Below are 16,220 nucleotides of genomic sequence, written 5' to 3' on the forward strand. Positions count from 1 at the left end.
ATCCATATATTTTTTGTTCGCGCAAGTTGCACGCTGGTAACATACTCCCAGTTGACATCTATAAAGTTGGCACAGATTAATAACGTTCAACGTTCACAAAGAACAGCCAGGTACAGTCACGTATACACATATATTATGTTCTATGTACCTATTTCTTATAAAATTGTTGTGGACGTTTCGTGAAAAAATGCGCGTCGTTTTTATTCATTCTGTCTCATGTTTATGATTGATTGCGTCTTAATGTCGGATTAGTCAGATGTTTTTAAGCGTCTTTGGAACGATAAAACGATTCTCATTATTTTCGCATCAAAATGCATTGAAAAATGATTCATCAAAATGTTCAATTTATTTCTAAAGTCTTTAAAGTAACTTTTATCAATTGTTGTTTGCATTGTTGTAATCATTTTTTATTTTATTTCATAGTTTCGAAAAAGTAACGAAATAATACGTTTTTTTTAAACTTTCTATAAAAAATTGACAGAAATATCCTAGAAATCGAAATCTCTTGAAGGTTAAGGTGGATGTTACCGCAATATCGAGTCTGTCGAACATTACATAAAAGTGATTGATTTTGAGAACACGGCAATGAGACGCCGAAGGATTGGGCCTGACTGCTGTAATGACTGCCCATTTCGGTGTCGTTAAGAGAAACGTTTCCACACGTACAGTGGTATGTTCGTATGTTCAGTATACGTACAATATGTGTGTATGTGGGTGTACGCACTTTTGTTACAAAAGTTGGGCGTTTTCGTTCGGCATTTGTTGTCGAATAATCTATGAGACATCTGCTCCTGACGCAGTTGTTAACTTAATAGATTACAATGTTGAGTAAGTATCTCTTGTAACGACAGAATTGCTCATTACTAATGGATTTTCGTAACATTAAATGTTGCAATGCTGCCGCGGTAAACATCTTGATAAGATTGAAAGCGTATAACGAATATACAATTATGTATTGTTATTTTTCAAACCCCTGTTCACTTTATAAGAATTGTATAGATTCGTCCATCGTACTTAATTAAGCTCACACTAAAATATTTCTAGTACATAACTTGTGCGATTAGAAGGTATTACAGATGCAAATATATTTTGATTGATTGAAAATCCAGAGATTCCATCCCCCAGATAATCTCTTAATCGTATCGTACGACACCCCTGGGATGAGACGAGCGTTTCTAACATAGCCGGAAACCGCACGACCATTATCCAAATATTAGCAACATTTAACTCTCAACAAGTTTTGATTTCTATATTTAAATTTAACGTTGCTGCAAATTATATTTAAATAATAAATTGCTTAGTATAATTGGTGATTTTACTAAGCAGAAGAGCGATTTTTATCAAGCTTTATTCAGTTTTATTATAATTAGAACTGTCTGTGAAATGACATCGGCCAGTTTGTAATAAAAGTAGTTAGTATTAGGTGCACCTTTTCAAAATAAGTTTTCGAATTATAGATGGCTCTATCAAACTGCATACCCTTACATCAAATGTAGACAGTCAGCCGTGAAATAGTTATATGGTTTTATTAGTTTCATTCACCCCTCGTCACACTCACGTTTAGACGTCTCCTACAATCCTCATGGGAAAAACTAAGGATAAACTGTTCCCAACAGCTTCACGTAAAAACACTATATTTTATTTATAACCAGTTGTTCTTTTTCTTTTATGGTAAAAGTTTCATTGGTAAAAAAGAATGTAAAATAGTGTCCAACCGAAGCTGATGATGAGAAATCGCGTTTTTTATCCAACGAATATATTATGCCGGCGGACCGCTGCGGGCCGTTTTCCGTAAAAACACATTTCACCCTTCCTCAGAGTGAACGCTACTATTCTCATTCAATGTGTGCACTTCAGTTTCAAGGCGTACTTTCACGTTTCAAATGTTCTTTTTGACGTTAACTCATTTTGTATTTATGCTCAAAGCATTTCTACATATATTATTACTATTCTAAAGCATAAGATGTGAGTAGCGTAGATGGAATAAACATAGAGAGTGGGGAGAAAATACTCTACCACAGTCATGTTTATTAATATTCTGAATAATATTTTAGAGTTGTTGCTTTAACGCAGTATATTTTTTATTCCCATAACGTCTTGAGTGACGCGGGTCTCTATTCAATAAACATGATTCTATATTAATTGGCATAAACGTTTTTTACATTATTTTTTTTATAAAAATCTCGAGGCTCATATTTCAGAATGGCTACGCTTACCAAATCCCTTCATCGTATTACCACCGGCATTTGAACTTCAACAAACAAAATGTCAAACCTCATTACGCCACTGAGTGGAGGTTCAGTGGAAACCATTACATGGCTTAATAGCTCATAATTATAATGGGCGGTGGAACTCAAATTACGCACGATTGTTCGCCAATAAATTCGGACCCTCGTACCTTTTTAGAAATTAGATGATGTATAACGAGATCGGTTAACAAACCGTTTTTACTGTTATTTTTTTGTAACAATACGAAATGCCGGCAATATTAAGCTTTTGAAACAAAACACGCAGTATTGACATGGAGTATTCAATGCTGAGTGCTGCATGAAATTATTACGTTTGTTTGAAAACATGAATTCAACATACTTATTCCAATTCGTGCATGAATAGATAGTGTTCTGTCACGAACCATGTCTCAAGTGTATTACATACTCGTAAGTTTATTTTAATTAAGTATATTGAATTCGAGGAGGGGCTAGATAAGAACAGCATTGAATCGATAAAATAAAGTAACCAAAAGTAACTGTTGGTCGCGGCTTCCCTCGTGTGTACTTCGACGTATGCCCTCAGGATCTGCGCGATTTAGGGACACAATACAACCTTTCTTTCTCTGACCCACTAAGTTTTCAGGCTTGGTTAAAATCGGCTCAGCTGTTTAGAGTATCAAGAGTTGCAATAAAATTAAGTTTTATTTACCCAAACATAAGTTACTCTTGAAGTATAATTTGCAGTTGTATTCTTAAGGATATTTAACAGCCCTCTAAACCTTCTTCTATAAGTGTTTTTCAGTTGCTCAAAAGTAATTGATCTGGCCAAATTATTCGATAATAATTGGTTTGCAGCTATCAAAGTTATCGTTCGCCCACGCGACTCGTTGTCAAATAACGAGTGAGTGTTTTACGATTATTGCCTCCCACAGAATTATGACGTTCCAGATATAATGACTTTGAAAATTACTTTATAGATAAAAACTCAGTATGGTGAAAACGTCAATAAAATTGAAAATGTACATTTTATACGTTGTTTATCCAACCGGTGGCATAATACAGTCAACCGTGTCTGTACAATGTAGGTGTGCTTTTGTAAGCAAATTACGTTCAACACGCATATTTCCCTAAAGATTTAGACAAAGGTGTACACCCACATTTTACTAGTTATGTTATTGTTTGGCGCGCAGTGTGCGACGTACCAAGTCATTCATTTTAATACGATGCTAGTGCTCAGAAGCTTGTTGAATAAATCACTTACGTTAAACCTAGGCCTGGGAATAGATCATACAACAATAATAATTGGAAACGCAACTCACTCCTAAAAGACTAGTCCTAGGTCTTTATTGAATCATTTATTGCAAATGTAAGTTTTTTTTATCAGCTGCAATTTACATTTATCTAGATCGCTTTTGACGGAAACGCTGAGAAAAGATTCGATAAGTGTTCAATTCTAGTATACATATATGTTACTGTAAAAGCCCGAACTGTGGTATATCCTAAAATTTTCCGGTAAAACCTAAGATTTACCAACTCTCAATGGTAAAAGTCCGAACGTTCTTTTATTTCGAACTTTTACCACCATTTAATTGGCAAATCTTAGGATTTACATAACGACACGGTAAAAGTTGATTATCATGTGTTTGAGCCGTAATATAATGATATTGCTAGGGATATAATTATATGCCGTAATATAGTTATAATGAGAGTTTGAAGATGTCGCCGGAGCCCCGCTTCGCGGGGCTCCTCCTTCTGGGCGGTTTAAAAAAAAATAACCACGAAGGCTGAGGTGGGAGCTTCGCTTCGCTCGCTCCCACCTCAGCCTTCTAACCTAACCTACCCATGTCGGTTTGCCCAAAACTCCTTCTTTATAACTATAAAATTATTTTATATAAGCTACATTTACCTGCCCTTGAGGTATATCCTAAGATTTACCAAGTGAATAGGGGTAAAAGTTCGAAATAAAAGAATTGTTCGGACTTTTACCATTGAGAGTTGGTAAGTCTTAGGATATACCGGAAAATCTTAGGATTTACCACAGTCCGGGCTTTTACAGTAACATATAGACTAGAAATATAAAATTTATATCGGAAGAGTGACTGTGTGTGACGGGGTGTAGCGACTGAGACGCGCCTAGTAGACGGAATACGTGACCAAACGCAAATAGCGTGGACGCTTCGATAAAAGGCCAGTGACGAATATATGTATAAAAGTGACTCCATTAATACATAACGAAGTGCGCTATTTGTTTTCCCAGTTCGGCCGTTTTAAATTTATCCGCACCCTTCCTATGTAATCAACACATATTTATAAATATATTTTGTTAAAAAATTTAATGAACCTTACTGTAAAATTAACTTTGCTTTGAAGCCATAATAGCGTAATGAAAGTTAGTACCAACACAATATGTTACAAAATCAAAATAGGTACCAAAATAGTTAGCAAGAAGCTCATAACTTTCAACAAGGTAGTTTGATAGATCGATTTATTTAGTTAAACATCGCAACATGCGGTTAATCCCTGAATGGTAACCGCTATTTATTTATGAAAATCGTTCGGTGCCTCGGAGAGAACGGTAAACCTTCGGCCCGATTGTACTAAATACTAACGTGCTTGTGTTTTATACGTAGGCACTAGCTTAACACTAGCAATAAGGGTACTTGTGAATTAGTAAACTTTGTTTTTCTTGTCTTAAGACTGATAATAAACCGTGATAGAGGTTCACGATCTAAAATTTCTAAAATGTAAATTTCTAAAATTAGTATCGACAATAAATACGTTTATTGATTAAAAAAGCACCGCTAGATACAACGATGCAACCATTTTATCGGTCGTGTAATCAAATGAAGCCATTGAGCTGTATCCTTTTACATATTCAAAGGCAGGCCTTGAGGGCTCGTTAAAGTTGCTTACTTACATAAGAAGATTGAAAACTGCTTGACCCTCGCTACAGAATGTGACCGCTCTTGTGAAACGGAAAAATAATGAATGCTTAAATTTTTGGAGATGCTCCAGTTCGTTTTATTTAAGTAGCTCTCCGCACTGTTCAAGTTTCGACATTTCATTTTCCAGCGAGTTGGACTTATCTAGACAGCAGACACCTCTCTCGTTGGCTTTATGACATGTTGCTTATTTTGTGACAAATCTCACGCTTGACATGAATACGAGAATTATTCCTATATGAGCATACATTCAACATAGCAAAACACTACAGATTTATGTATGTCTTCATAGCTTCACGGACAATGAACTAGGTTATTATCTTCTAAATCATTTAAATAAATGCTTTTAGTTGAATGACCTGATATAGTTCGAGGCCTAAAAATACTAGCTTTAATGATCAAGTTAATGTCTGAAAAAAGAAGCGGTTTTATCTCTCTAATGCAGATTATTTTAGTGTATCCTATTAGGAATTTCAACGATTCAGGTTGTATCCTTTTATTCTACTGCATACTTAAATAGATTTCAGTTATAATCGTATATTCTTGGACAGTGAACATACGCTATTTTTAAAACAACATCAAAATAACTATGTTGTTTATTCCTGTGGCTGAAACTATTCGAAATTTTTTTTTCCTGAACCTGTGTTTATTACGTGATTGTTTATATTAATTTGCTTAAGTACATATTTTCAGTCGTGGACTTTAAAATTCAACGTACAGTATTTTTACTTTATAGGTTCAAATAATTGCGAACTTCTCTCAGGTTCAGTATTCACCGAAACAGTTTGTCTGCAATATCAGGCTGTATTTATTAACGTCAAACATGTCTCAATTAAATATTGTGTATCAGCAATAATTTGGTATTCAAGCTGCTCTTGTTTAATAATAACCTAACTACCAATAACAGTCTCAGTTTCCATACAACCTGCGCATTCAGTATTACTTTACGATTCATTGGCTGCCTCGGAAGCTACCGATACCGGTCTCCAAACACAACGTAGACCTCGGGACATCGGCAAATAGTTAACTGTTTCTGATATCCAGATCATACGAATATAGGTAGCTTTATCATAAAATTAGAAAATAGAAAAGTAGACTATTGAAACATACCTTCATAAATAAGGTTGAGATTATTCCGCGAGATATATTATGTTATCGTACCCGGAGTCCATAGCCACTAACTCTCGACTCAGGAGCAGTAATCTATTGTTATGGTGGTAAGCACCATGCTCACAGAGAAACATTATAGGGTCCCTGAGCTATATTTATGGCACGTCTACATACTTCTAAAGGTATATGAGAATAATAACAGTAACAGTTATAACGGTATAACGCCACATGAATTCAAACTGCACAGTGGAAATACGGGGAAAACTTTAATAACAATCAAGGCGGAGTTCCAGCATTGTGTTCATAAAGACTGCATCAACACACAAGATATTTGCATCAAAAACAGATACAATCCGTGTAGGGACGTCTCAGAATATAGGTCGAGTGTACCGCGCCTTAGCTACTCGTACTTCGCCGACCTAGCAAAAAATGTACTAGATATTCTTGTCCGATTCATTTGCTGCTGGACTGAAAATCAATTGTTTACTTCAAAACATCGCTGTAGTTTTAGTAGTTACCCAATGTATCTAAATGGTTAAATTTGCCATTCAATATGTTATATCAACTAAGTACACCGAATTATCCAAACATTTAGCCATTTAGCCTCGGTAGAGTTCCGATTCGAAATAGGAAAGGTCCTATATAGTACGAGGAGAGCTTATTACTATTCATCGAGCTTTGTTCGAATCTAAAGACTGGCTGGTGAACTGGTACGAAATGACCTTGGTGGTCTCGTGATTGCAATCGCAACGGGTTGTAATATAGCCTCCGTATCAAGCTGAAATAAATGTTTAAGTTCTCTTTCAGCACACGAGTGTATAATGTACATTACACGTCAAGGGTTAAGAAGTTACGACAATGTCGCCCGCAAGCAATAAACGTCTGGAGATCCTATTCCTAACACAAAAAGAGAAACAGTAAGACAATCTAATTTTATGCTGAATTATTAAAAATTTAGGTTGAAAATGGGCCTTAATCATTGTTACTAAGTGTGGAACAAACAGACACAAATGTGAATGCGTGAGGTGAGAGAAAAAGGAGAGATACAGTACGAATGTAAATAAATTAAGATCGCAGGGCCCTCATGGCACGCATTATTTATATTCCCGCTCTCCCGATACACACAGGTGAAAAATTGTTGTAAAACAGAACACTCGCGTGCCGATAAAATCAATGATAATATTTAAATATCTAAGTGTATAGGTACACACGCACTAGCTCTACAAACATTCTCGGAGAAAAAGGTTTACTCTGTGGAAGGGACATGCCCTTATGACTCTCTTGGGTATCGTCTGAAATGTGTAGCCACCTGTATATTTTTTTCATTTTACATCTTTTTTATTGTCATTGCGTCCAATAGGTGTCCATAAAAATAGCGCTTCCCATTTCCTGCGTATGCAATGGTTTAGGTAAATGGAATATTAGTTGGGTTTATTAAGTAAATAAGCGTCGGTAAGCTTCGATAAGGGTGGTCTGAAATACCAACGCGCTCGGAACCTGGTGGCGAGAGACATTGATCTTTAAATTATAAATGAGTCTCGCGAAATGGGTCGAATCAAACGTACGTGTGATACGGGCACGTATAGAATGTGTTTCTTTTGGTAGGAAAAGGTTGAACGAAAGCACATTTAACACAACCTTTTGGGGATTCGTTATCCATCTACTTAAGTATATCACTCTTTCGCATTTAACTTGTACCGTTTATTGCCCCATACGGCCTGAACCTCTAATCATCAATTAAAGTGAAAATATAGCTCATGTACTCAAACATTTCGGTCTGTCTTTATTAGAAATATAAGGTTACTATAAGTTGACTGAGTAGTTACGAGTGCAACACCCACATGAACATTTTTTCAATAAACATCTCATTATTGTATCTTAAATGTTCTTGGTTGCGAATATATTTGAATGAAAGGTGAGATTTATTCAAAATAATGCCATGATGTTTTGCAAAAATATTTTTGAGGTGCTCCAAAACAACAAATTACTCTTTTAATGAAACCAGAAAGGTTTTACGATTGTGCCGTGTTTTATTGTATAGAATATTAAATCCACCTACTCTGGAGCGAGGGCCTTAATAATTCATTAGAGAAAAACCTCCGACCATTGTGTTTATAAGGGTAGCTTCACCTATGAATAATTGGTGAATACAACATTAAACTGTCTCATAAATATATTAACACAATATTTACTTTATTCTCGTGTATTAAATTATTATGGGCTTTCCACACACCTGCGACTGCACTCAGGCGCGAGTAAAGTTTGTAATGTGCTTACATGTTTTGGTTTTGAATATCAATAACAATAGAGGACTCTCCAATATTTTAACAAATAAGTATTATCATTTAATATAAACTCAAATCTCATTGAAACCACTTACAACATACAACCATAAATGTAAAGTTAAACCTCCCTGCTTCAGATCGGAGCACATTTTTATACTTTCAATCAAGAGAGAATATTGTGTTACGTATATTTTACACATGCAACTACAATTTAATATTTGAAACCTCAAAAGCCTCGCAATTTTAAGCTCCCGTTTTAAAATATAAAACTCGCAACAGTAAACTAACAACGGTAAAACCGGCCTTATAAGCTCCGTAAAAAAATTGACATTATGTTTATATTTCACGTAAATCTTTATTTAAAAATCTTTATTTATAGTGTGTATGTCACTGAACGTCTCTTAAACGACTGGACAGATTTTGATGAAATTTTTTGTGTGTGTTCAAGGGGATCTGAGAATGGTCTAGATTCACAATTTTGTCCGCTGGACAATGTTTTTTTGACGAGTAGACAGGACAAAGTCTGTCAGGTCCGCTAGTCTTTTTATATATCTTATTTAACATCACAACTTGACGTAAAATGTTTAGTAGAGTTTATGAAGTCAAACTAAACGTATATATACTTCAGCCGAACGATATCTGATTGAAACTTATTCCTGAGAACTACTGATTTCTAAATTTGATGGATCGTAACGTTGAAGTTCAGTATCGAATCACGGGGTTTTCATCGACTGAGTTGTTACACCGGCACGTTATACACAGACACGGACCGATAAGCTACTCATTTATCTAAATCACGTCTAGACATTGACGAATGCTTTATAGACGATAATAAAATATTCAAATCATAATGTTCAGTGATTGTTCTAACGTTGTGTTCAAAGAAATCGTGGAACTTGCCCGTTTCGGTTTATAACTAACTTGTGCCGTTTAATTTTATGAGACTTTATAAGTTGTGTTATATTTCCATATTAAGTTTCACCTACAAACTTCCTAGCGTTGGATATGAATATGATTAAAACGAAAAAGTGGACATGGGTTGCCTACACTTAAACAGAAAAAAAAGAATGGCAAGGTTTCTTATCTTTTAGTCTTATTTTGCGCCAGTAACATTTCAAAGCTGAGTTAGCAGAAAGTTGAAAACCATAACACGAGTTAGTAATGTTGGATTATAGGATCGTGAGACCACTCTTGTCCAACGGACACGAGCTACAATTTGTCACTGTCGCGTGGACATTCAAGACATTTGTCACCACACATATTATTATAAATAATCCTGCGACAGTTCGACAATATTATAAGTGAAAGCTTAACAATTACTGTTCTAGTTTAGCTTATTTCATTAATAGTATGTGTCAACGGCTCCAAAACTATTACATGACAGGTTATAAATAGTTTTTTTTTTGTTTAATAACCTGCATTCATATGCGACTGTATGATTTTTGTGTAGAGCCATACATATGTAAAGTCTATTTTATAGGAAGATAAACATTTATTAGATATATTGGCGATGTGTAATATATATTTATGTATACTATAACTTAGAAAGAGTCGAACTAACACGGCGTAAATATCACGAATGATATTTTTACAAGTTATAACGCGATCTGTCACGCGATGAGGGTATCAATTCAATTTCGCTGTTTTGTGGCAGATACAGATTTATTGTGCGCCGTTCATAACAAATTAAGTAGTAACTGATTCGATTTTGTCAAGAGATTATACAGTAAAAATCTTTCTACAATTGGAACCATCGAGTTTGACATTTTAAATGTACTTCCAATATACTTTCTACCTCGTCCGCTAGAAGATTTGCACAAAAAATCTGATCAGCACCTCGAGTGGGTCCCGTAGGAACTATTTTTACGGTACATTTTAAATATCAAACTCTCGATACTCGTCAGTACCGACTGTAAAGAATTGCGCTACTGATAGTGTCTGTCATTATGTTATGATTTTCTGATTAGTGGTAGTGTGGCCGAGAAATATCTCAGTCCCTGTATCATGGTACTGAAAATATTTTGGATAAAATAAGAAAAACCTTGTCGACCTCTATCTTCCTTCAGTTAAACTCAGCTTTCAGAGTTTTTATTAAATCACAATTTCCACAAACACTCGCAAATAAGCACCTAAGTAGTACCGGTAACGATACCACTCGAGCAAATGGTCTCATTCTTCTGAGCTTGCGATGTTAAATAGTGATAACAATACAGGCGTCGGGATATTATCAGATATGATTATTTCTCTCCAATCTTTATGTGATTGTAATGGCAGTTAGCACGCGCTGAACGTTTTGCTATCGTACTTATCGTGCGTATGAGGCCTAAGGCTAAACATATATTACTTCTTTATTTCAGGTTAAGGCAATTCATATTAAAATTGGTAATGAAATAAAGAATACTCAAACGTTATCATTGCGTAAATATATCCAAGCGATTATTATGTAAACGCAAAAGTTTTATCGAAAATAATTAAGCCGATAAAAAGGGTACAATGACATCAATAACTTTTAATGCCATTTTCTGCACACGGGCGTTCGAACTAAAGCTTGTCAATCTCACAGATAATTAAAAATAAATAAGTCCACGCGCGTTCTAATCATTAATAGCGTCATTTAATTTGTTTATTCGTGGACAGCGTCACGCGGCAAATTAGCGGAGTAGTAGTTACTTCCTTACTTAATGTAGTGGTCTGCGGGAATTTTCCTCAGTGAATACGATGCTTGTTTAGTTTCCTATATTTACAGGCGTGCGTGTATTGTTACATCGCTTTGTTTTCCTCCAAGACGCGAGCTAAATGTTTTATGCCCACACTGAATGTATTCTTGCACACGATACGCTATAAATAAACCTAACATGTTTATTTTTGTGCTAGATTATGTATTGTTCTGCAAATATGTAGTGCCTATATTTGGCCACAGAGACTCAACAAGAGTCTAGAATATCTAAAAAGCTTTTATATAATTATGCTTTGTTTAATTTTAACAGTTTTATCTCAAGCCATTGCGCTTCTAGTGCGTATTTATAGACTTTGAGGTTCCACAACGTATAATTTAAACGAACCTTTTTGAGGATTGCAGAAATAATTATCCCACATTTATACGTATCTCTCTCTCGCGGTGTAAGCGGGTACCGCAAAGCGATTAGTTAGTTGGTACAGATAAGTGGATGTGGTGTAGACTGACTGAAACACGTTACTGAATATTAATGAAAACAATCCTTGGCATTAAAACATTTGCACGATATAAACTACAACAAAACAGATTCCTGACAAATTTAGTTCTTTTCGTTCAGTCTCTGAATACTAGGCATAGTTTATGTAATAGAACGTTAACGAAAACATATTGTAATTATCTTCTGGACTACGTTACGTACTCGCATAGAATCAAGGTAATAATTATGCTCAAGAAAGGAAGCTTAAGTACGTTTCCATTCATTCTGTTTACGTAGGTCCCATTCCAGAGATTACTGCATCAAGCTTTACGACTTCAAAACAAAGAGCCTAATCGTGTTACACTCGTATTATTACCATTTTTGCTCGGAAGTATAATATATACTTATAATCAACAAGCTCTTGCCCGCGAATTTGTCCGCGTGAAATATTTTCTTATGACTTTTTCAAAACTAACGTTTCGTATAAACTCAGGAATAGCATAACTCTATGGGTAAAAGAGTTAGGTACTCAACTTTACTTGCACATAACATCAGTCTTTATATATGTTAGTGATAATTATGAAACTTTTAAACGAAAACACGCGCGTATTTTCTTATTTTTCTGCGCTAATAGAGACCGACTATTAGAACCAACCTCTTGAAAATGTAGAGCGCTGAGTGGGCACGTTTAATATCGCCGGACAGCGTTAATGCAGAATAAAGCTCTCAACAAACTATAAGTTATTGGTTGTGATTTAAAAAATGGGAAAGAGACGTGAGAGTTGGGAACCAATTGGTAGCAGAAGCGTCTTTGAACGGTCGCAAGAGTAATCAGACGGGGTCACATTTAAAACTTAGAAGATAAATGTCCTGCTACTGCTGTAAGGTATCGTATTTAACCTTACTTGTTTTAATGTCATTATTTGTCCACACTTGTAAAAAATATTTCAACAATAATATTTTAAGCTACTTAAAAGTTACAAATACCGACTTGTAGACCTTGTGTGTTCTACTTAACTTACTACTATATAACTAAATAATAATGTAACACGTAGCAGTTTGCACTCAGCTAAAGGCAACGTTGCACTTAACTCTATTTATAAACCCATCTATTTACCCTTCCGCTATAATTTACCTAGAAAATAAAAACAGAAAATTCAGTTTATTATCATACTGTTGTTTTCTCCTTTCTAGATTTCTAAGAATAATACAGCGCCATTACGAGTATTTGTATACGAATGAGTCTGGTCTGAGTTTATAAAGGTTATCATTAACATTTTTGAATCTCATTTTGCATTCAGATATATTAAACGATTAGGCGACGACTTCAATTCTAATATTGTACCGTGGCGTACCAACTAAAAGCTGCAATGTGGCGGTGAAAATCATAAAACGTGCAAACCATAAAACTGACGGAAATGGTTTATAGCACGCAAGAAGGATGCGAGCTTTTTCACGAAGCTTTCCCATTTCACTTGATTGCACATTATATTTCATCGTCATATCTTCCCACGTTCAAGTTAAACGAATTGTTACGTAGGCGTGCAATAGCCACCTAAGGCATTATAAAATACCACTTAAACGTTCAGATTACGCAGATGAAAACAGCTATACGTCAGATTATAATAAAACCCGTACCCTGTTGTGTTGAATGTCTGGTTTTATAATTATTCTTCTTTGCCGTATTACACTTTTACAACATTAGGCGGCACACAATAACAGCGAGTATAAAACGTGTCGTCGTGAACCTTGAGTTTACCGAGGCGCACCCGACAATGTTACTAACAAAGACACATTTTCGTAATGCCAAACAACAACCGCCTAGAACTTTAGATCTAAGTGAAAAGAGTTCAAAATACAATGGAAACAAAACGTGGAAAACGGCATGGGTTTTCTTGAATCGTGGGAACAGTAGGGAGCCGACGCAATTTCTGAAAAAACGTGACAAAGCTCATAAAAAAGGACAATATTTGGGGCCCGTGACTATGACGAGTGCGTGCGGTGCGCGCGTGGAGACAGCCACTGCTACACACACGTATACGGTTGCATGCTTCATTACCTGATACACACCAACTAAATAGCTACACCGACTTATGAATATTTATCGAAATTTGAATCAATAGGTATCTATGTTAACAGCACGCCAAGTGAGTTTTTATACTGTGTTTGTCATTGTAGCCAATAAATCATTAATACTGGTAATTCATAGACGAATATGGGTGGTAAATAACAGTGCTGGGTGTGTATTGTTTTTAGTACCAGTAGAAATTCTGTTTATTATCATAACATTTGAATGTAACAAATATTAATGAAAGTTATGGTTGAATAAATGAAGAGGTTGTCGCTGCGGAAAGTGTAAAACAGTGTTGTGTTTGTGGTTTGTTGCAGTGCGCGGGCACACGGAGGTGCGCGTGGAGTTACAGATGGAGCGGTGGGCGGCGCGCGGCGGCTCGGTGCGGCTCCGCTGCGTGCACGACGTGCCGCCTCATCTGCTTGACAAAGTGGTCTTCCTCCGGCACGGCACCAAAATCTTCCAGTACATTAGGGACCGGAAACCGCCTTATAGAAACTTCACTACGGCCGGAGCCGTGCTCAACGTAAGTGAATAATGCACGTTTTCCAAGGGATTCAGCTACCTATAACAGAAGCTTTCTCGTACGGTTGAATAGCCTCGTATAAAACCGCTATTTCGCTTTCTTAAGGTGTGTTATTTAAAATTACGAGTACGTTGCTTCGTGTAGTTAAGTATTTACAAGAGAAATCCACAACTCTTAGTACCTAGTTAATTTTAGATGCTAGCACCCATTTTTAGTAAATAGGTCTACTTTAACTGAATTGATATGGCTTCATTAAGCATGATAACAGGAATTCTAGTATTTTATCGTGTTTACATCTATAATCTTGTTATGTCAGGTAATATGAGAATTTCTAGACCCGTTTACTGGAAAATATATGATTTCTGTGCGAATTAATAGTTTTAATATGCGAGTTTTTTTTTATAAATATGCATCTTTTATAGAGGTTCTTAAAAGGATTCTCTCTTTCTTTAAACATCGTGAGGAAACCTTGCATGCTTAAAATTTGTTTAATACATTTATTGAGGGCATGCAAAGTCCCCAACCCGCACTTGGCCAGCGTGGTGGACTCTAGCCCCTCTCCCTCGTTTGGGACTCAAGACCCTTGCCCTGCAGTGGGACAGTAATGGGTTAAAAAAAATAAAAAATAGAGGTTCTATGTAGAGTAATGTGTGTAATAATATGGATGTATTCTTAACGTCTCCTGCCTGAAATCGATTAGATACATTTTAGTAGGTATACGGAAAAAAAATATACTAAGACACTTACAGTAACTAAGTAGTTAAGGAATACTTCACGTCGCCCTCATATCATCGCTCAACGTCAACGACTGGTGAACAGTCGTAATGAAACCCATATCGCGAGGGTTTCAGTGCAGCGAGTGGTGCGTGATGAATATTTATGACATTACCTCATGTAACAAAACTCGCGCCGATCTGCAAAGCTACCACTCAGTCACAATAATGAACACGCGACGAGCCTCGTACATTTTGCATGACGTTGAGCCAGATCAAACAAAGCACTACCCACCCAACTAATTAATCGAGTGGGCGGCACATCACTGTCAACAAATCGCTATAAATCGTGTCATAAGGACAAATAACGATTATTTTCACATCATCAATCGTCGATTAAAGCTTAACTGAAATCGGCATCGTACTGCCAAATCAAATGGTCCTGAGCTCGCAGCGAAATGTTTATCACATTGCCCCCGATACGTTTGGCAGGCAGATTTGAGTTCCGTGGTCATAGCATGTCAGCTGCGTCAACACTAGCCATCTTGTACGACACCGGATCAAATACCACTGATGCAATTTATCCGAAACTGTTTCCTTATTTATGTTATTTAACTTACACTTAACTTTATCGACAACGAGTCTGTAACATGTGTGCACATAATTATGCATAACTTTAATAATTACAGCAATTTGAATTTCAAGTAAAATGTAAACAACGTTATCGTAACATGGCCACAAAATAATTTGCATATTCTAAAAATAGCGTTTATTTTACACAAACGTATTAAAGTACTAAAGAAATGAAAAGGCTGCGTGCTACACTACACTGCACTTGTATATCTATTTATCTAACCACATAATTACTACGTTGAAATTCTATTCAGGTGAAATTTTGTATAAAAAGTTCTTAGCTTCACCGTTGCACTGTTATTTAACTCACTTAGCAACCTAATTAATTAGTTTATGCAAGTTGCAGACAAAGTAATGGCTACTTTCAGCTCTAGATACGTGTTTAGCGCTCTACACATATAGTATACAATAACATATTCGCAACAATGGCTCATTTGGATACTGTATTCGGAAACATATTTTATACTCCGAGCATCGCTTTATAAGCTTGCATCCATATTAATACGAATAGCAGTATGGTATACCTATAAAGGTTTTATAGAGTATTGATACTATAAACTTCACGTTTCATTGGGCTT

General features: G+C 35.9%; 1 protein-coding gene across 2 annotated transcripts in view; it reads left to right on the forward strand.

Moving 5' to 3' along the window:
• Window positions 1–16,220, forward strand: part of LOC142975258 (uncharacterized) — a 73,340-nt gene that overhangs the window by 36,959 nt on the left and 20,161 nt on the right. Inside the window, exons 1-2 of one of the 2 annotated variants that reach the window (XM_076117998.1) lie at window positions 13,916–13,938; window positions 14,088–14,296. In XM_076117998.1, coding sequence (XP_075974113.1) covers window positions 14,123–14,296 — 174 coding nt within the window. In that variant the 5' untranslated portion in view covers window positions 13,916–13,938; window positions 14,088–14,122. Of the gene's footprint in view, window positions 1–13,915; window positions 13,939–14,087; window positions 14,297–16,220 lie in introns of those variants that run through there. The other variant, XM_076117997.1, reaches the window with a different exon arrangement.

This window comes from Anticarsia gemmatalis, chromosome 9, assembly GCF_050436995.1.
Source record: "Anticarsia gemmatalis isolate Benzon Research Colony breed Stoneville strain chromosome 9, ilAntGemm2 primary, whole genome shotgun sequence".
Lineage (NCBI taxonomy): Eukaryota > Metazoa > Arthropoda > Insecta > Lepidoptera > Erebidae > Anticarsia > Anticarsia gemmatalis.